The sequence below is a fragment of the Siniperca chuatsi genome, linkage group LG20 (assembly GCF_020085105.1).
Source record: "Siniperca chuatsi isolate FFG_IHB_CAS linkage group LG20, ASM2008510v1, whole genome shotgun sequence".
NCBI classification, from domain to species: Eukaryota; Metazoa; Chordata; class Actinopteri; order Centrarchiformes; family Sinipercidae; genus Siniperca; species Siniperca chuatsi.
In genome coordinates, this window is record NC_058061.1 from 23,724,660 (window position 1) to 23,744,294 (window position 19,635).

At 42.2% G+C, this 19,635-nt stretch overlaps 1 protein-coding gene across 2 annotated transcripts; it reads right to left on the reverse strand.

Annotated features, from left to right (window-relative positions):
- Window positions 1-8,780: 8,780 nt before the first annotated feature.
- LOC122868009 (saxitoxin and tetrodotoxin-binding protein 1-like) lies at window positions 8,781-13,756 on the reverse strand. Of its 2 annotated transcripts, none has more exons than XM_044179527.1 (6): window positions 13,572-13,756; window positions 12,486-12,631; window positions 11,463-11,539; window positions 10,433-10,537; window positions 10,124-10,243; window positions 8,781-8,921 (listed from the first exon to the last, which is right to left on the reverse strand). In XM_044179527.1, the coding sequence occupies exons 1-6, from the start codon at window positions 13,596-13,598 to the stop codon at window positions 8,872-8,874; spliced, it is 525 nt and encodes a 174-aa protein (XP_044035462.1). In that variant the 5' UTR covers window positions 13,599-13,756; the 3' UTR covers window positions 8,781-8,871. The 2 variants fall into 2 exon arrangements, with proteins under 2 accessions (XP_044035462.1, XP_044035461.1); XM_044179526.1 differs by having other exon boundaries at window positions 11,463-11,545; window positions 13,572-13,755.
- Between the last annotated feature and the right edge of the window lie 5,879 nt (window positions 13,757-19,635).

The window sequence follows — 19,635 nt, forward strand, 5'->3', positions numbered from 1 at the left end:
TGTAGGTCTAGCCAATATTTGTTTTACAAATTATGAAACAAATGCTTCTCTCTTGTTCTCTCAATTCAGGTAAAAAAGTGGATCTCTTTGTCATGGCTGTTAGAGCAGGGAATGAAATGTACAATAAACAATAATCTTCACCATATACCAAATTTTTCAGAAACACACATCCCTATTATCATGACCAACTACTCTTGTTCAGCATTTGCCTGTTGTTACAATTTGTCCGAAGGGTGGGACACACTATACATTCTGCTTCAGTTCAGGGCAGAGCAGAGTAGACGCCTGTAGGCTCATTTATCATTTATTTTTGGCTGCCACATTACAGCCAGAGAGAATTATGAAAGAAGCAGACTCATCCTAATGGTCAAAAATCTTGGGCTCCTAAAAGGGGACCCAGAGTACCCTTGACATTCTTTCACAGATTATACCTGATCTACAACTATAAATAATTAGTTGAGTCAGGCATCAGTGTGTGGAAACAAAGAGGTACAGTTTTAGTCACTAAACACCACAGTGAAGCCCAGAGAGGAAGCCTAAACTTGTTACAACAAACTGTAAACCGTTAGGCCTAGAGCTATGGTAGGGCCAGGCCTATTACTATAGGGTGCCTGGTGACATCTTAAAATCATGAACACCAAGGTCATTAATGAAAAAATAATGCAGTGATATAGATTTTATATTAATCATTCTTTGCCTTTCAGATTTTTCTTTTTGCTCACTTGTCTTAAGTTCTTCCACATGAGCTTCATCCAACCAATACATACATAAATAACCATTCATAATAACTATGTCATGCAGCATGACATAAGTGATTGTTCAAATATCAAGATAAGTTCAGTATATACACATTTTAGGGAACATGGGTATACGTAAAAGAAAGTGATTTTACAGCATACACAAAGTATTCGAACATGTTCTCATTAACATGTCTGTAGAAGGCCATATGTAGGATATGCAGGATAACTGATTTCATCGATGAAGATAACAGGAAAAGAGATTTACCAGCTGAATCCTGATTATTCAGGAATTTTAAATCTTAAACAGTGATCCACTGTTAACAAATAGTTTGAGGCCAGAGAAACATTCATCTCGATGACATCATTAGCAGTTTGAATTCAAACTAATGGTGACATCTAGTGGATGTTTGGAAATAGTGCAGTGAATTGGTGATAGTCCCTGTGAAATTCTTAGCTGAAGTGCTTTTCTAAAAAGATAACAGATAACTAATGCCATTGTAGTCAATATGGGGGTGAATGTATGTATGAACAGTGTATTACCAGACAACAAGCTGATACTCTTCAGTTCTTGGGAACGTTCGGGACTGATATTTACCTGAACTTACCTACAAATCTAATATACTAAATTGAGATTTCTTTACAATATTTACGCAATATGTACATAGAGATGTGTAGAGGGGAAATGGGATTTTGGCAACAGTAAGGAAGTCTATGGTAGGTATGGGTTTAGGATATAATAATCATAATCATGATCATTTCTTTGGCTTTTAGGGTTCACACACTCAAGACTGATGGTAAATAACACGTGGTAAGGAGTTAATAAGTAACTGAGCCAACTGAAAATATGAGGAGGGAATAGATTTGTACAGTCAGTGGAAACAGAAGTTACACTGACATCAAGCATAAAAGTTCATTCTAAGGCTGATGGGAGCATAAAGACCACAGTGTACAGGAAACCCACTAACACAGATCAGTATCTCAATTTGCACTCTAACCATCACTTAAATAAAACATAAAAGATCAGTAGTGAAGACAACACAACATCTTATCAGTCAGGAGGATGATAGAGAGAGAGGGGTGCAGCAGGTCCATGGGGTGTTAAGGCATATGGAGATTCTGGACCCACACATAGTTGGAATGATTAGTTTCAATTTATTGTAACCACGAGTAGACACCAGGTGTGTGGAGGGGAACACCAGGAGCCGGTGGACCAGGGGATGATGACTGGCCGGTGAGTGGTTGGTGAGAGCAGGCGGAACGAGAACAGCAGGCTGAGGTGGAGCGGCGGAGAGTCCATGGTGAGGAGATGGTGGCTGAGGGGAGCACAGGAATTCAGAGGGTTAGTCAGAGGCTCAGATATACAAACAATATAATCTATCATAAATCACATTTAGAGGCCAAAGAGTATACCACTTAAGTAAATGGATGATCTGGCGAAGACTGGATGGAAGAGCCGGGTATATATATGTCTTGTCAGGTGTTGATTAGTGGATGGAGATCAGGTGAGTAACAGCAGGAGTGTAGCAGGTGTGTCAGTTCTTGATTGGAGATTCCTGGGAGGCCGCGCCCCACCAGTCACACACACACACACACACACACACACACACACACACACACACACACACACAGACAAACACAGAGGGAGGACCAACAGGGGACAAACAGACACTAGGAGTGGTACGCTATACCATGACATGGGGCACTCAGGGCCAATGGGTACAAGGAGTGGATGATGACAATCCCCCCCAACCTTGGCACAGAATGGACACTGCTAACTTAATGGGGACCAGCAGAAGCATCCCAGTAGGACTTGCTTATGTGGCTGGACTGCCACAGTCACAAAAGGTCAGCACTTACCCCAAATCATTCAACACCTTAGGATCTGCAAGGCAGCAAGCACCATGGACAAGGCACTGCATGAACACCTCAAACAGGTAACAATATTTGCAGATCGAGGACATTCGCATCTGATGTATGTATATATACATACATACATACATACATATATATACACACATATACATATACATACATTTACATACATATACAGTGGTATGAAAAAGTGTTTGCCCCCTTCCTGATTTCTTAGTTTTTTGCATGTTTGTCACACTTAAATGTTTCAGATCATTAAACAAATTAAAAAAATTGTCAAAGATAACACAAGTAAACACAAAATGCAGTTTTTAAATGAAGGTTGTTATTATTAAGGGAAAACAAAATCCAAACCTACATGGCCCTGTGTGAAATAGTGATTGCTCCCTAAACCTAATAATTGGTTGGGCCACCCTTAGCAGCAACAACTGCAGTCAGGTCAGGACTTTGATTAGGCCACTCCAAAGTCTTTATTTCGTTCTTCCAAGAGTAACCACAAATGAAGGTGGTCTAAGAGAGAAAGAAAGAGAGCATACAGTAGCACAATGCAAATTCCACATAGAATTTTAAAATAATAATGTAATGGTAGTGGTAATATTTAGATTAGATTCAACTTCATTGTCATTACACATGTACAAGTACAAGGCAACGAAACGCAGTTTCAGAATCAGAATTAGAAATACTTTAAATAATTGATCCCCGAAGGGAAACTCTTTGTTACAGCAGCTCACCTTTACGTCAGTGCACACAGGAGAAAGTACTAGCAAAAAATATAATACAATACACTATAAAAACAGGTCAGAAAATAAATGAAGTACCAGGTGGGTATAAGTATGAAATAAAATAAGTGTGAAGTACCAAGTGGGTTTACTGGTTTACTGGTTGATGATGATAATACAGTATAATAATACAATGTAATAATATAAGTAATAAGTAGTGGTGCATGTACTGTCGAGTTAAGTGTAGCTTATTGTTTAGGTCTAACCAGAAGTGTAATAAGCAAGTGCAGGATATAAAGTATGTGCAGGATAGAGCAACATTATTAATATATTTTACAAGTGGTACTATGGACATTATATACAGATGGCATTACTATAAACAGAAGTATATTGATGGATATGTACAATAATGAATTGGACTGGGCAGAACAGTAGTGCAATGAATATTAAGTAGTGCAAATTATGGACAGAAATAGTTAATAGTTAAGTGCAGTAGATGAGTTATTGCAGTATTCTGTACATAGTACTGGAGTGCAAATGATGCAGTATATGTATAAATAAATAGTTCAGTAGTGCAAATGAACATGTGGTACATGTAGCGAAAACAATGTAGCAGCAGCAAAAACAATATAGCAGCATTTAAAGTTAAGGTATATTAGGGGACAGCGGAATCAGCGGGGGGCAGAGTTCAGTAGGAAAACAGCTCTGGGAAAAAAGCTGTTTCTCATTCTGCTGGTCCTTGTCCGGAGGCACCTGAGGCACCTGCCGGAAGGCAGGGGAGAAAACAGTCTCTGGGCGGGGTGAGAGGAGTCCTTAAGAATGCTGCAGGCTCGACACAGACAGCGTTTCCTCTGGATGTCCTCAATGGCTGGAAGTGGAGTCCCTGTGATGCGCTGGGCAGTTTTCGCCACCCGCTCCAGTGCCTTGCGCTCTGCAGAAGAGCAGTTTCCATACCAGACTGTGACACAGTTGGTTAGGATGCTCTCTACTGTGCAGCGATAGAAGTTCACCAGGATAGATGAGGACAGTTGGGCCTTCTTCAGTGTCCTCAGGAAGAAGAGGCACTGGTTAGCCTTCTTGACCAGGCAGGAAGTGTTAGTGGTCCAGGACAGGTTCTCCAAAAAATGGTTCCCCAGGAACTTGAAGCTGGAGACACACTCAACAGCCATCCCGTTAATGTGGATGGGGTCATGTGTGCCTCCTCTCTCCTTCCTGAAGTCCACAATGAGCTCCTTTGTTTTGGAGGTGTTAAGGAGCAAGTTATTGTCTGAGCATCATGTGGCCCGGTGCTGGACCTCCTCCGTGTAGGCAGTCTCATCGTTGTTGCTGATGAGACCAATCACAGTAGTATCGCAGCAGTTGAGTGTGATGAGGGAGTAGAGGAATGTGTGATGGTGGTGGAGCAGTTGTGACCTGAATTAACAAGCTGAGGTCTGGTTGTCAGGAAGTCCATAATCCAATTGCAAATGGAGGTGTTAATGCCCAGGTTTCCAAGTTTGGTGATTAACTTGGAAGGGATGACAGTGTTGAATGCAGAGCTGAAGTCAACAAACAGCATTTGTGCATAAGTGTTCTTATTGTCCAAGTGTGTGAGTACAGAGTGCAGTGCCACGAAGACTGCAACCTCTATGCTCCTATTGCTGTGGTAGGCAAACTGGTATGGGTCCAGTGTGGATGGGAGGAAGTCCTTTAGGTGTACCAGGACCAGCAACTCAAAGCGCTTCATAACAATGGGTGTGAGTGCTACCGGGCGGTAGTTGTTCAGGCACGTTGGACTAGAGTGTTTCGGCACTGGCAAAAAGCATGGATTGGATTTAAAGTATGCTGGCACAGCTGCTTGGGCGAGGGACAGGTTAAAAATATCCGTAAAGACCCCAGTGAGCTGCTCTGCACATGCCTTGAGTACGTGACCGGGGATGCCTTGCGCCATGTGATCCGGCTCAGTGCAGTGTAGACATCTGTGGAGGTGAGTGTATGGTCGGCTGGTCAGATGAGGGTGTGAGCTTGGTGGCAGTTTCCCTATTGTCTCTCTCGAAGTATAAGTCGTTAAACTTGTTCAGGAAGGAGGTATCTGTGGCTACGGTGGTGGAGTGTCTGGGTTTGCAGTTGCTGATGGCCTGGATGCCCTGCCACATGTGTCGAGGGTCAGAGTTGGAAAAGTGCTCCTCTAACTTTAGCTTGTAGCAGTGCTTGGCCTTTTTGATGCCCCCCTCAGATGTGCCCCGGAAGTGCTGAAGGCCTGTGCGTCACCTGATCTGAAGGTGACGGACGACCTGAATCTGTTGCGTGCCTTCAACAGGAGGCGCACCTTCTTGTTCATGCATGGCTTCTGATTTGGGTATGTGGTGATCTGCTTCTGAGTTGTAACACTGTCTATGGTTACGTTGATGTTGTCCAGTACTGAGGAGGTGTAGCTGTCTGTGTCGGTATGAGAGCCAAACATACTCCGGTCTGTGTTGAAACCTGTCCTGGAGTGTGGAGTCTACCCCCGCAGACCATACTTTGATGGTCCTCAATGATGGCTTCACCGATTGATGAGAGGTGAATACTTGGGGGTGAGGAACAAAGAAAGGTGATCAGATTGACCCATGTTCGGGGTCATGGCGTAAGCCTCAGCCATGTTGTGTAGACATGGTCCAAAGTTTTGTTTCCTCTGGTGTGACAGGAAACATGATGGTGAAATTTGGGGAGCACTGCCTTTAAGTTTGAGTGATTAAAATCTCTCGCAACAATAAATGCAGCCTCCAGGTGAGCAGTCTGTTGTTTACTGATGGCCACATGAAGTTCGCTCATAGAAAGCTTGGCATCAGCATCCGGAGGAATATAAGCTGCCGTTATAATGGTGGAAGTGAACTCCCGTGGCAGATAAAACGGTCTACATTTAACCATGAGAAACTCTAGGTTAGCTGAGCAGTGTCTCCTAACAATAAAAGAGTTCATCCACCAAGCTTTGTTAACGAAAATGTACCAGATTTGTCCTATCTGTCTGGATTGTGTGGTGTCCAGCTAGCTCAATAGTATTGTCCGGTATGCCGCTGTGTTAGTAAATAATTGTACCCATCATTGTGTTCAGTCAAGGCCTGCATACCACAAAGGTCTGCCTAGAACTGATTTAGAGGTCATGGTACAAACACTCTATCTCTGACAAAATGTATCCTGGCCGGTTTATGCTGAGTATGAGTCCTGTTCCGATAAAAAATCTTTGACCTGTTCTACGTTGACTTTTTTCCCTGTTCGTCCTGCACAGATCTGTGTAGTCGCTCCACTCCCCCAAAACTATAATATAGTTTTGGATTATAATACACTTTTTTCATGACACATTTTTCATCCATGTTTCCGGCAGCCCTCTCTAGGGCTTTTTGAAAAACAACGAGACACAAGCTTCTTTACATTGTTTTATTGACTATAAACACACAGCATTTCTCAATGTACTTGAGGTTAACTTCAACATGTTGATTCCTCACCATATGGTAAATATCTTTGTGCAATGTTCTCAGTTCATTTCAGGTATTCAGATACATGTTGTTTTGTACACAATAACTCACGTCTACAAATAAAGTGTAAAGAGTAAACAGATGAGACATTTTCAGGCAAGAATCTTTACTCATCTCTTGTGATTTTACAAAAGGTATCAGACACCGAGCATTTGTTTACTGCTAGCAATGTGTCGCTTACAATCTGATCACAATTTTCAACATTTCGAACAATGTCCAAATTGTTTCTAGTCTAACAACTTCGTCTCTAAAGAAAAAAACATTGTTATCCACAATATGGGTGACTCTGTTTTTAATCACCTGATCTAAGACCTGATTGATTAACTGATTAACGATTACACGTTCCTCTATATAAATCACAAGTTTTCTGCAATAATTACCCATTTTTTTAATTCACTCAATTCCCTTCCAAAAGTCTGCAACATAGTTCATCAGCACAATCTTTCTCTCATCTTGTCTGAACAAGCGTGTCGTACATCTTCTCCATTTTCTCTCCGATGCGTCTTGACATTTTGAGGTTATGAAGAAAGGCCTTGGAAGTGCTCTGGACCCTGTATGCAGACACATGGATATGGTGTACCTGAAGCGCCTGTTGAATGGCTCTGATAAAATGTTTCGTCCAAAGCTGTTTCGTCAACTCATCGTAGTGCCATTGGAAGAAATAATCCGGCATCTCAAACAGAAATTCGTGTTGTAGCTGACTCGGGTGATCAATTTGACAGCCTTTACAGATTTCAGATCTGTATGTGGTCAGAGCCTTGCTCAACAGGCGAACCACCACTGTTCTCAACTTGTTCAGAAATAGGTCAGAGAGCACCACGTTGTTACAGAACAGACAGGGGACACCGAGAGATGGACCAGAATGTTCTTTATTGGATGACAGCCAGATATGGTGGGTATGGAGAGAGGGATCATCTGTAGGAGGGAGATCACTGATGTGGTGGTCGTCCTCCACCATGGGGAGCGGGCTGATCCGGGCGACCGGCCCGGAGCCTGGGCAGGTGTGGAGCTGGGAGGCCTCGGATGGACGACCAGGAGCTTGGATCGGTGTGGATCAGGGAGACTCGGGCTGACGACCAGGAGCTTGGACTGGTGTGGAGGAGGGAGTCTCAGACTGATGACCATGAAGCCGAACCAGGGTGGAGCTGAGGACCTCCGGCGGACGACCCAGGGACTGGCCTGGCGCGGGGCTGAGGACCTCTGGTGGACGACCCAGGGACTTGCCTGGCGTGGAGCTGGGGATCTCGGGCGGACAGCCCAGGGGCTGGACAGGTGAGGAGCTGGGGATCTTGGGCGGACGGCCCGGGGACTGGCCTGGCGCAGAGCTGGGGACTAATAGGGTCGGAGCTGAAATCATGCGTCTTGTGATTTACTGTAGTTCAATCCCATCTGGAAGCTTGGTGGCATGCTTGTGGTCCAGGTGGGAGGTCACCGGAGGCCGGTGGCGACGACGAAGGCTGGGACCCTCTGGAGGCCGGCGGCGACGACGAAGGCTGGAACCATGATGTTTTCCTAAACCTAACCAAGTACTTTTGTTGCCTAAACCTAACCAAACTGCGACCATTTCACAACGTTAACCACGTGATTTACGTAACGTAGGCTACTTACACGCCACTACCCCTCTAATTTAGAAAGCGCTCCTGTGGGTCGTATTAGAGGAACAAACGACCTATGTGGTTGCATGGGTTGGAGGACTTGTTGGTGAAAACAGATGTATGATGTCGTCTGTTGCCTGATGATGTTATAGTGATGTCATCAGACTACAAATGTCTAACGTACAGTCTGTGGCTGTATTTGGAACCGCGTACTAAATACTACAGACGAACGCAGTAAGCAGTATGTACTACATACAAAGCCATAACGTTTAAGTTAAGCCTGCTAAGCTAACGTTTGATATCACAAAGACAACAATGTTAACCTTAGCGAGCTGTCAATCAGAAAACAACACATCCAGGTTTTAGTAATTGTTTTGCTTTTATTTTATTCGTGAATGACATATCTGATATATGCTGACACTTTGATGTTTGTTTGTTCCAACATCTTCACTCAGGACTGTTCAGGCTGCACTGCTGGAGAAGATTTCTTATGACAAAAATCTGCGAGGAGACAAGAGGAGAAGAATTTATATTTTTCATTTATTTAATTTGCTATTTCTTACACATTTGTTTGTTTAGGTGAAACACTAAAACTTCCCTCCACCAACTGTGCACATCAAGTTCAGTTTACTGGTCCTGGTTAGTCCTTGACTACTACATACTACAGACAAATGCAGTATGCAGTATGTACTAGTTACCGCTTTTCATAGTAGTATTTTGCAGTATGCTAGGCCAGGCTTACCCGGTTTCCGGTTTTGGTAAACAATAGGAGGAATATGAATGTATACGATAATACGTAAATGTCTGATTCTGTAAGGAGAATGAGGCTGCAGCCTGTAATCTGTAACAAACTACCCATAACAAAGCCATAATGTTTAAGTTAAGCCTGCTAAGCTAACTTTGATATCACGAAGACAGCAACGTTAACCTTAGCGAGCTGTCAATCAGAAAACAACACGACACACAGAACTTAAATCTAACATTACGTTATATTTTTTGTCAACTGGAGATTTTGCTTTTGTTTGCATGCCACATGCTACATGCTACATTCTGGCCAAATCAGTACGTACTGCTAGTATAGTAGGCGGTTACGAATACAGCCTGTGTTACAAACTGGAGGTGTGGCGTTTGAAAGACACTGTCCAGGTGCATGATGGGAAGTGTAGGATCCAGTGTTTTTGGACTAAAAATCAGAATATCTCCAATTCTGATAATCAGACTGAATGTCCACTTCATTTCTCTTCAGTGTGACCTGGTGTTCATGTTAGCTGTTTTCTGTCATGTTGATAAAAGAAATATGTTGATTTAAGAGTTGTTATTTCTGTAAGTCGAACCTGAATAGCTGCTCACTATCTTTCATGAATGTTGCTTTTTTTGGTTATGTTCTTTATTGAACATAACCAAAATACAAAACACACAGACATTTACAAAGTGTATACAACCACCTCATGCTTACAACATAAATGTAATGTTTTGATAGCTTTCTTGTTATGACAATAAGAAGTGAATGTAGCTAGATGGCGTCCTCATTCTTATTCCTGACTACTAAACTCTGATTGGTCCATTGTTTCTTCAACAAGGTAAAGAGCCATCGAAGGCCACCAGGCCTGTATGAATGAATGAAAAACTCCACACAGAATGAACCCACATTCAAACCCAGAACCAATGTGGTCGACAGCGAGAGCCCACTCACAGAAACTGACCTGTAGCTCCGTCGTAGCTGAACGGTTTGTCGTGAGGAAATCCCAGACACTCTGCCAGTTTCTTATGATCGCTGTGTGCCGCTTTCAACTGCTCAACATCCTGATGGTGCCCCTCCCTCCCTGAGACAAACACACACACATGAATGAGTTTAATTTATTTTGTTAAAATAACTGGGAATAAACTGCCAGAACGAGAGAATCCTCACACATACGTTTATTTTCCAAAATGTTGAATCTATTGTAAAGACAGTAATGTGAATGTGTGTGTGTGTGTGTGTGTGTGTGTGTGTGTGTGTGTGTGATGTTTACAGAAGATGAACAGGAATCGGCCCACTTTGCTTGTGTTGGCCACTTTGCCTCTGTAGAACACCACCAGACAGTCGGAGCAGCTCTCATAGATAAAATTTTCCTCCGCTAATACACACAAACAACACAAGTCACCACTATTAGCAACAACATCAACAACAATAATACAATAACATCAACATCATCCTATACCTATACAGTATATATGTATATATATTCTCCGTTTTTAGATGTATTTTAAAGTTTTGACCGTTGTTTAAAGTGTCAGACTTTTATTTTCCTTCTTCTTTTCCTGTTTTTATTATAAATATTATTGTTACTATTATGAATAACAAATGTTTAAAAGGTATGAACACTAGAAGTAATAGCAATAATGTCCTAATTGTGTAGAACATTTTGATGTTTGAATAAAGTTTTTCTGTTCAAGAATGTGAAAGTAGTGGTAACACCTTATTTGTCATGAACATGAAGGAGTCTTTATGCAGGTTTATGACTGTTGTCATTAAGTGTTATTTGGTTAATTATTTCACTTTTAATGCAAAGTTGACATTGTTTGAGATGTCTTTGTTATGACAACTTGACATTAACCAAGAAATTATTACCTCATAAAACTTTCCATAGCATGCCTTCTTATCAAACTTTGACTTCTAGTGCTGCAGTATAAAGTTCCACATAAAACAACAAGAAAAAACTGTTACTGGCATCCAACCTACTACTCTGGTTATTTAGCTGGCTTCAAATAAGGGTTAATGTTCATGCAGTTTCTCTTGACTGTCCCTCAATGTTACAACATTAGTCCAACATCGCCCCAACCTGTGGGAGTACCACCCTAGCCTATAGCTATTACTTTGTTGGCCAAAACATTCCAGTTTATCTTCGGGATCCTGAAGAAGGCCTCCAGCACACAGCACAAACTTTCATGCATAGTAAAGCACACTCAGGTTTGGGTCAAGGTTAGGGTCAAAGGATTTTGTCAGTGACGGCCCTAACAAATATAGAAAGACAAATGTGTGTGTGTGTTACTGTGACTCACAGGCAGAGATGATGTGCAGTGTGTGGTATTCGGAGGGGTCAAAGGGCATCGATATGTTGAAACCATACCTAGAACACCTATTACTGAAAATGAGAAACCAGTTAGACAACACAACATAAAGGCACAACTACCTGCTGACTCTACGACACTGATACATCTACACATCGTTTTACTGTTTCTGACTGTGACTCTGATATTGGTTTGTATATAAGAACTCCTGTGTGCCACTAACCCAACAAGAAACCTAGAAAAAGTCTAAATCTAGATGATTTATTAATCCTAACACCTCTGAAGATCATATGTCATCACTGTTATCCAAGGCCACTTCTTCCAAGAGGGTTCAGGTCTGTGAGCCAATGGGAAGAGAGTAGGTCCCCTCTCATGAGATGTGTCACTACCTTTTCTGCCACAAAAGTATAAAAGCAAACAGACTACTTTTACGGTTATTTTAACTCCTTTTAGAATGTAATAAAAATCCAAGATGGACACACAAAGAGTGAATTGGTCAGGTATTACTGGGCAGGTATGACCTTATCTGCAGTCTTTTATAAAGATATTTGTAACTAACATTAGCATTTTAACATTAGGAGTGTAATTCAACTTAATGCTAACATTAAACGTTAGTCAGTACATTTGGTGATGTAGTGTCTGTTAATGAAGTAACTGTACCATTACCTTTTTATCCTGAGCAAGAATTAGTTAAAAAATACTGTTAAATATTTTTTAAAATTTCTATATTTGATGCATAAATTTAGAAGGCAGTTTGAGTTTAGACACACATAATTCACTCAAAACAAACACAGCCACTAACAGCAAAAGAGAGGTTTATGTTTTCAGTTTGGTTCCAGAGGAGATATTATATTACAATCTGTTTCACACTTATTTGCTTTTTTGCCGACATTCAGATGTTCAGATCGAAACCACTATCACATCTGTATGCTAAATATGAATCCACCGCCAGCAGCCGACTGACTTAAACCTACCTAAACCTCTATTTAAATAATTTATAATGAAAGCACTCACAGGAACATGTTCCTCTCTGTGTACACAATGGTTTTGTTGTCGGGGAGGAGTTGGAGCTCTATGTGGAAGCTGGAGAGGTTTCCCAGCCGGTCAAAGCCTAGCTGGGTATCAGAGACGGACCAGACCAGAACCCAGTCCCCTAAAATCTGCAGGAGGAGGGGGAAAGGTCAGAAAAAGCTAAAGCTATCACGGAGGACACTGAGAACATCACCACAGCTAGGTGAGAAGTTAAACCACTGGAGGTCAACAAAGACAAGATTAAGTGGGTGAGTTAAATTGATCTTTAATACAGAATAAGTCCAAACAAACACTGGACTTTCACCCAGGTGCAACCAAAAGTTACTCTGAGTTATTTAAAGTTTCAAGTTACGTTACAAGTCATGCCATGTGACTTATGTCACTTACGTCACGTGACTTCCTACTACCTAACCAAGTAGTTACTGAAGGCGTCTCCTACAGATGCTAAAGGGTACCATGTGCGTCTGTATACAAAACTGAGGTGCATGACAAAATGTCGGTATCTGATGACCTGGGAATGAGAACAGGTTGTTTATGTTCCCCTCAGGATGAACTGTAATAACTTTGATGATCCTTCGACTTTTCATCTAGCGCCATCATCAGGTCGACATGTTAATGTGTCCAACACTTTGGTTTATACCTGCAGAACTGATGATGTTCCCATCAGCCTCAGATGTATTCTGTGTTTACTGCTAATTAGCAAATGGTAGCATGCTAACATGCTTAACTAAGATGGTGAGCATGGTAAATATTATAACATTACACGTAACATACAACAAATTTGAGTACTTTCGGGCAACAAAAATAAAGCTCAGTACAGAAATGACAAAGACAGTACAGAATAGAATCATACAGGTATATGAATAACCAGGTTCTTATGTTCCATATTGTATAAAATGTGATTATAACCAGGATAAGACTCATACTAGTGAGCATATAAACATACTCATTGACAGACAGGCTGGCACAGCACAGACCAGAAGTTAAATGAAGTTATATTAAGTTGAATGAAACTAAAATCTTAAATTGTCTGGTCTCAGGCACCAAACTGACCAGAAACAGACTCACCTTGTGGACGTCTTTTGTTGACAGCATTTTGGTCAGACGTTTACAGTCTCCGGGGCACGGTGCTGCGTGCCGATCACCGCCAGCAGCAGTAGCAGCAGCACTGCTCGCTTCACAACAATCATCCTGCTCTGAGACAAAAATCAAACACACCCTGCTCTGTGCTCTGTCAGGACAGCAGAACGAGAGGAGGGAAGCAGGTCGGTTTATAAAGGCCCTGGGCCGCCAGCCGGCCTCGAATCAATCCAAAGTGTGTATGCTCAGTGGGTTATTGAACTCTGGTGTCCCTTTGCTTCCATTCTGCGTCTGTTTATATTCAGTCTGCTGTATTTATGTGTAAAAAGGTTAAAAGAAGACAAGGTCGCTGCTTTAGCTCTTACATGTTTTAGCAGTACATGATTCCATATTTCATCGTGTACAAACTGCTGCCAGAGTCTTATCCGAAACAAGTAAAAAAGAGCACATTACACTCAGTTTAGCATATTTGCATTGGGTTCCTGTGTCTTTTAGAACCAAGTTTAAAATGTTATGACAAGTTTACAGCTCTGAATAGTTTAACTCTTCCAGTCTCTGCCTGTATGCGCCCAGATGCTGCCTAAGATAGAGGTCTTCATGGGTCAAACATCTGAAACAGAGCCACGGAAAAACTACCTGAACTCAACATGCATAATTTTTTTTTTTAATTTCTGGTCTCTATTAACATTGGAGTCAATGGGGCAGTTGGAGGGAACTCCTGTCACTTTGAGGCAAAATATGTATGTCCGTTTGCTTAGATAGTTACATACATACATACATTTTGAAAGAGGAAAATTAATTTTTTTACGTTTTAAAGGAACAATTGTGTATGAAGAGTGAAAATTGTGGGAGTAAGAGGAAGTTGAAGAGAGTTTAACAGCTTAACTCTGTGTGTGATGTCACCCACTCTAACATTCTGTCCATTAATTTGAATGGGGGAAAATCCCTGGAAAACATTGAATATTTCAGAAAGTTTTAAAGGTATGGACACTAGAAGTAATAGCAATAATGTCCTAATTGTGTAGAACATTTTGATGTTTGAATAAAGTTTTTATGTTCAAGAATGTGAAAGTAGTGGTAACACCTTATTTATCATGAACATGAAGGAGTTTTTATGAAGGTTTATGACTGTTGTCATTAAATGTCATTTGGTTGACACTGGCTGTCATGAGATTGTCATGTCATTATAATTGTGTCATGAATAATTCCCTTGACCTCAATTAAAGTGGAACCATTTGGGCTTGTCATACAGATGTCATTAAAATGTTATAAGGCCAGTTCAATTCAATTCACTTCAATTGTATTTATTTGAAGGTGGGTGCATTAGACTGACATAACTGTCATGAACATGAAGGAGTCTTTATGCAGGTTTATGACTGTTGTCATTAAGTGTCATTTGGTTAATTATGTCACTTGTAATGCAAAGTTGACATTGTTTGATATGTCTTTGTTATGACAACTTGACATTAACCAAGAAATTATTACCTGTCATAAAACTTGCCATAGCATGCCTATTTATCAAACTTAAAGAAACTATTTAGCTTTATGTGTTAACATTACATTATACTGTCATATGTGCTTGGTTTTGATAATGACATAATGACCATTATAATTGCGTCATGAATAATTCCCTTGACCTCAAGTAAAGTGGAACCATTTGGACTTGTCATGAATTCAAATAATTTCCACTGAATTTGATTTATATAGCGCCAGTTCATAACAGAAGTTATCTCATTGCGCTTTTCCTATAGAGCAGGTAGACCATACTCTTTATAATATTATTTACAGAGACCCAACAAATCCCACCATGAGCAAGCACTTGGCGACAGTGGCAAGAAAAAACTTCATTTTAATAGGCAGAAACCTTGGGCAGAACCAGACTCACTAGTGGGCAGGTTAGGTTTTGAGAGCAAGAGAGAGGTTTTGAGAGAGAGAGAGAGAGCAAGAGAGAGGTTTTGAGAGAGAGAGAGACAGATAGATAGAGAGAGAGAGAGAGAGAGAGAGAGAGAGAGAGAGAGAGAGAGAGAGAGGTTTTGAGGGGGGGGAGTTGCTGAAATGCTGAAAGCATCAGAAGGAGAGAGGAGAGAGACGAGAAAGCACAAAACTACAGGGTAGAGAAGATGTCGAGTTAGTAACATGCAGTAATGGGATAAAAATGCATACAGATGGAGAGGGAGAGAAGAAGAGAGGAAGGAGGCGCATCATGGGAAGTCACCCAGCAGTCTAGGCCTATAGCAGCATAACTAAGGGATGGTTCAGGACTCACCCAAGCCAGCCCTAACTATAAGCTTTATCAAAGAGGAAAGTCTTAAGCCTACTCTTAAATGTTGAGATGTCTGCCTCCTGAACCCAAATTGGCCCTAACACTCTGGGAGTCTAGGCTTTTCTCCTCGTGTAGTAGATAGTTCAGGTGGGAAACATGAGTCATGTTGTCTGTGATATCTGGAACATAGGTGCAACAATCAGTCCCAATAATATGACAAACCCGGCCATGTTTTTGATCCCCTGCATGGTAGGAGTGAGGGTGGAAAACCCCACTTCTACCAGGGCCGTCAAGTTCTTAAGATCTACGGCCAGGTGATCTATCTTGTGGGCATTATTCACAGTCCCCCACCAGGGGAGGATGCCACTGATTCCTTTCTCCCCTGGTGACACTCTCGTAATGGATCGCCGTGCTCTATGGCATAAGTAATAGTGAGCATAGTGGGTGTGGAAATGAGTGATGGTTGGCAGAATGTTCATAGATGTTATCAGCTTAGCAAGGTAGCAAGTGCCACACCACCCCGGTCTGAGAGACTGATAAACATGTTGTCCACATACCCACACATGCTCTCTCAGGGATCCAAATTCATCATCTGTAGGTATCAGGATGATGAGATTGTCGCTTCCTGGGCGTGTAAGCTGGTGGTGTCAGTCAGATTCAGCTGAGTGATGTATGGTTGAGGTCCCCAGAAAGTGGTCTCTAGATGTATAGCACCGTCTGGTGAACCTAACAATGCCAGCTTGGGATGTTGGATTGGTAGTCATGATGGGCCGGAGCAGCACCCCGCCTCTCAGTCCGTCACCCCTCCATTGCCATCTTTCCCTGGTCTCAAGTGTCATCTTATCAGTTGTGTCACCTCTGCCTTCCCCTAATCAGTGTGCCTGTGATGTTGGTTCAGGAGGTTAGTGGTTCTGGGTGGACCCAGTGGAATTTCTAGGTATGCTCAGAGAAATTCCACCCGGGGACCGCCACTCCCCTCCAATAACCCATGAATGCACAAGGGGAGGAAAGCTTGGTTCACTCACTGATCTCAATCTGCACTTGTCTGGTGATTGGCTGCTGGCTCTGGCTCGGGCACTTGTTTGCAGTGGGTGGCGTGGATCCACGTAGCTCTCTCCGCTACCTTTACAGCTGTTTCAGTGGTGAGCAATATCTGGTATGGACCATTCAACCTGCGAGCCCGCCAGCTCTTTTGTCTGAAATCCTTCACCACAATCCAATCACCAGGCTCCAAGTCATGCAGTTTCCTCTCTGCAGCCCTTGGAATGGTTTCCTTCACCTGTTTGTGAATTTCAGAAAGCACAGAGGATAAAGTTTGCGCAATAGCGTAGCATCTCATCCTCACATTGGCTGGTGTCGGGTAGTTGTCTTTTTACTGGACCAATACCAGCGTTTAACGGCCTGCCAAATAGGATTTCAAAAGGGTCTCTCAGGAGGCACATGGGCGGTTTGTGGGATTTGAATACTTCTCCCCACATTATTGGTTACACAAACAATGCATTTTTGGCAAAATATTTGAGAGAAGTTATTAAATCCCTTTGCGAACCAGCATCTGTTCAGCTCCAGCACCATGCTCCCCTTTGACCAATGGTCTCGCCCATGGGTCAACACAGCATAATAATGGAACAGATACTTCAGTAAGCATGGTTTGCCATTTGCCTTTTTCTGTGATAGAGCAGCCTGCCTTTTGCCACACTGCTTTTTCCTCTGCCGTTGCTCTTGTCTTCAGTTCCTGCAAATCAGCTGTAAGTGTCAGAAGTTCATTAGTTAATACTGTGTAAGATGTAAGGAAGTTTCTGTTTGCCCAGAGTTTTCCAAAGTCATGCGCCACTCCCCATGCATATCTGCTGTCTGTGAAAATGTTCATAGTTTGGTCATTAGCACATTTACATGCTTCTGCCAAAATTGTTTCATGCAGTTGTTACTGCAAACCTTGCAAGATTTTTACCAGTTGCTGGATCTTGTGATGCTGAACCGTCAACAAACAGCTCCAGATCTGGATTGATCAATGGGGTTTCCTGCAGATCTGGTCTGGGGGAGCAAGTCTCTGTTATCACTGCCACACAATTGTGGGGTTCACCGTCTGCCGCTGTAGGGAGGAGAGTTGCTGGGTTAACCACTGTACATATCTGATGTGATATTAGGCATTTCAAGCAAAATGGTGTTGTATCTTAACCACCTGGCTGTTGAGAGATGTGATGTTTTATGTTCAAGCAACATAATTGAAACCGCATGTGGAACCAATAGTGTTAGATTAGCATAACCCACAATGTCACATGAGGCTATAACAGCTTTCTCTGCAGCCGCCACAGCCCTCAGACAATTTGGCAGCCCAGCTGCAACAGAGACAGCTTGCTGGAAAAATAGCCCACTGGTTTCAGTCTCCCTGCATGTTCTTGTAGTAGCACAGAAGTCATGAACCCATCATCAACAGTCTGTGTGAAAGGTCTGTTACTGTCAGGGAGACCAAGAGTTGGGGGTGTCTGGAGGACCAGCAAAAGCCTTCACTGCTTCTGGTGTCCAATGGACTTTGTCTTTTGCTGCAAGACCTTTCCCATGCACAATATCTGCAAGGGGGCCTTCAAGCTGTGCATAATTTGCAACACATTGTCTACAGTATGACATCGTTCCTAGGAGGACCATTACCTGTTTCTTTGTCTCTGGCTTTGCGATGAGTTGAATTACCTGGGTTCTTTTGGATGATAGGGACTTCCCCTCAGCTGAGATCACATGACCCAGGAATGTGACCTTTTCAGACAAAAACTGCAGCTTGGATAAGATAACTTTGTGGCCATTCTCTGCGAAGTGATTGAGCAGAGCTAGTGTGTCTTTTAAACAAGCTTCTCATGTTTTTTAACAGATCATGAGGTCATCTACATATTGTAGGAGTGCACTTCCTTCTGTGAATTTTAACGTTTCCAAATTGTTTTTTAACGCATCGTTAAAGACTCCAGGACTCTCTGAATACCCTTGGACAAGTCTGGTGAATGTAAAACTCTTACCTTCAAAAGAGAATGCAAACCAATACTGGCTGTCAGGATCCACTGGGATGCTGAAAAAAGCGTTAGTCAGGTCTACAACTGAAAACCACTTACTCCCAGGTGGCACCTGTGAGAGTATTGTGTGGGGGTTGGGAACATTGGGTGCATGTGCATGCTGCATTTACCACCTGCAAGTCTTGCACGAACCTCCACTGTTGTGGCTCTCCTGCATCCCGGAGTTTTCGTATGATTAATCCTACATCATACTTGTGTTGTGCCCACAAGCAGTACAGTACATGATTTAACACAGGCATTTCTGAGACGTCTTTCACAAAAATGTTTTTGTCATGACTTATTTCATCCTCTGATGTTACCAAACTTGCCATTAAAAACTCTGAATCTGGAATGAGCTCAATGCTTCTTACCCCAGTTGCTATAGCTGAAAATCTTTTCCGAGATACCTGAAGTCGGTTGTGAAAATCCACACCTGAGTCTGATGTCTTTACCCAACCAGCAGCTTCCTCACAACGTCTGGTAGTAGCTGTGTGTGGCAGCTTCCATACATTAGCTCCCTGCTACTGTGTTTCACATACTGTGATGCAGTGTCAGAAATTCTGGCTACAACGATGCCTTTGGGAGTTGAAATCAGGATAATTCCTAATCTTATCATTATATCTCTTCCAATAATATTGATCGGGCATTGTTTAGATAACAAAAAATGAATGTTTAAAGTGTTTCTCAATTTCTTCACTGCATGACAATGGTGTGGTGTACCCTTACACCAGGGGTGTTCCTGAAACCCCTACTG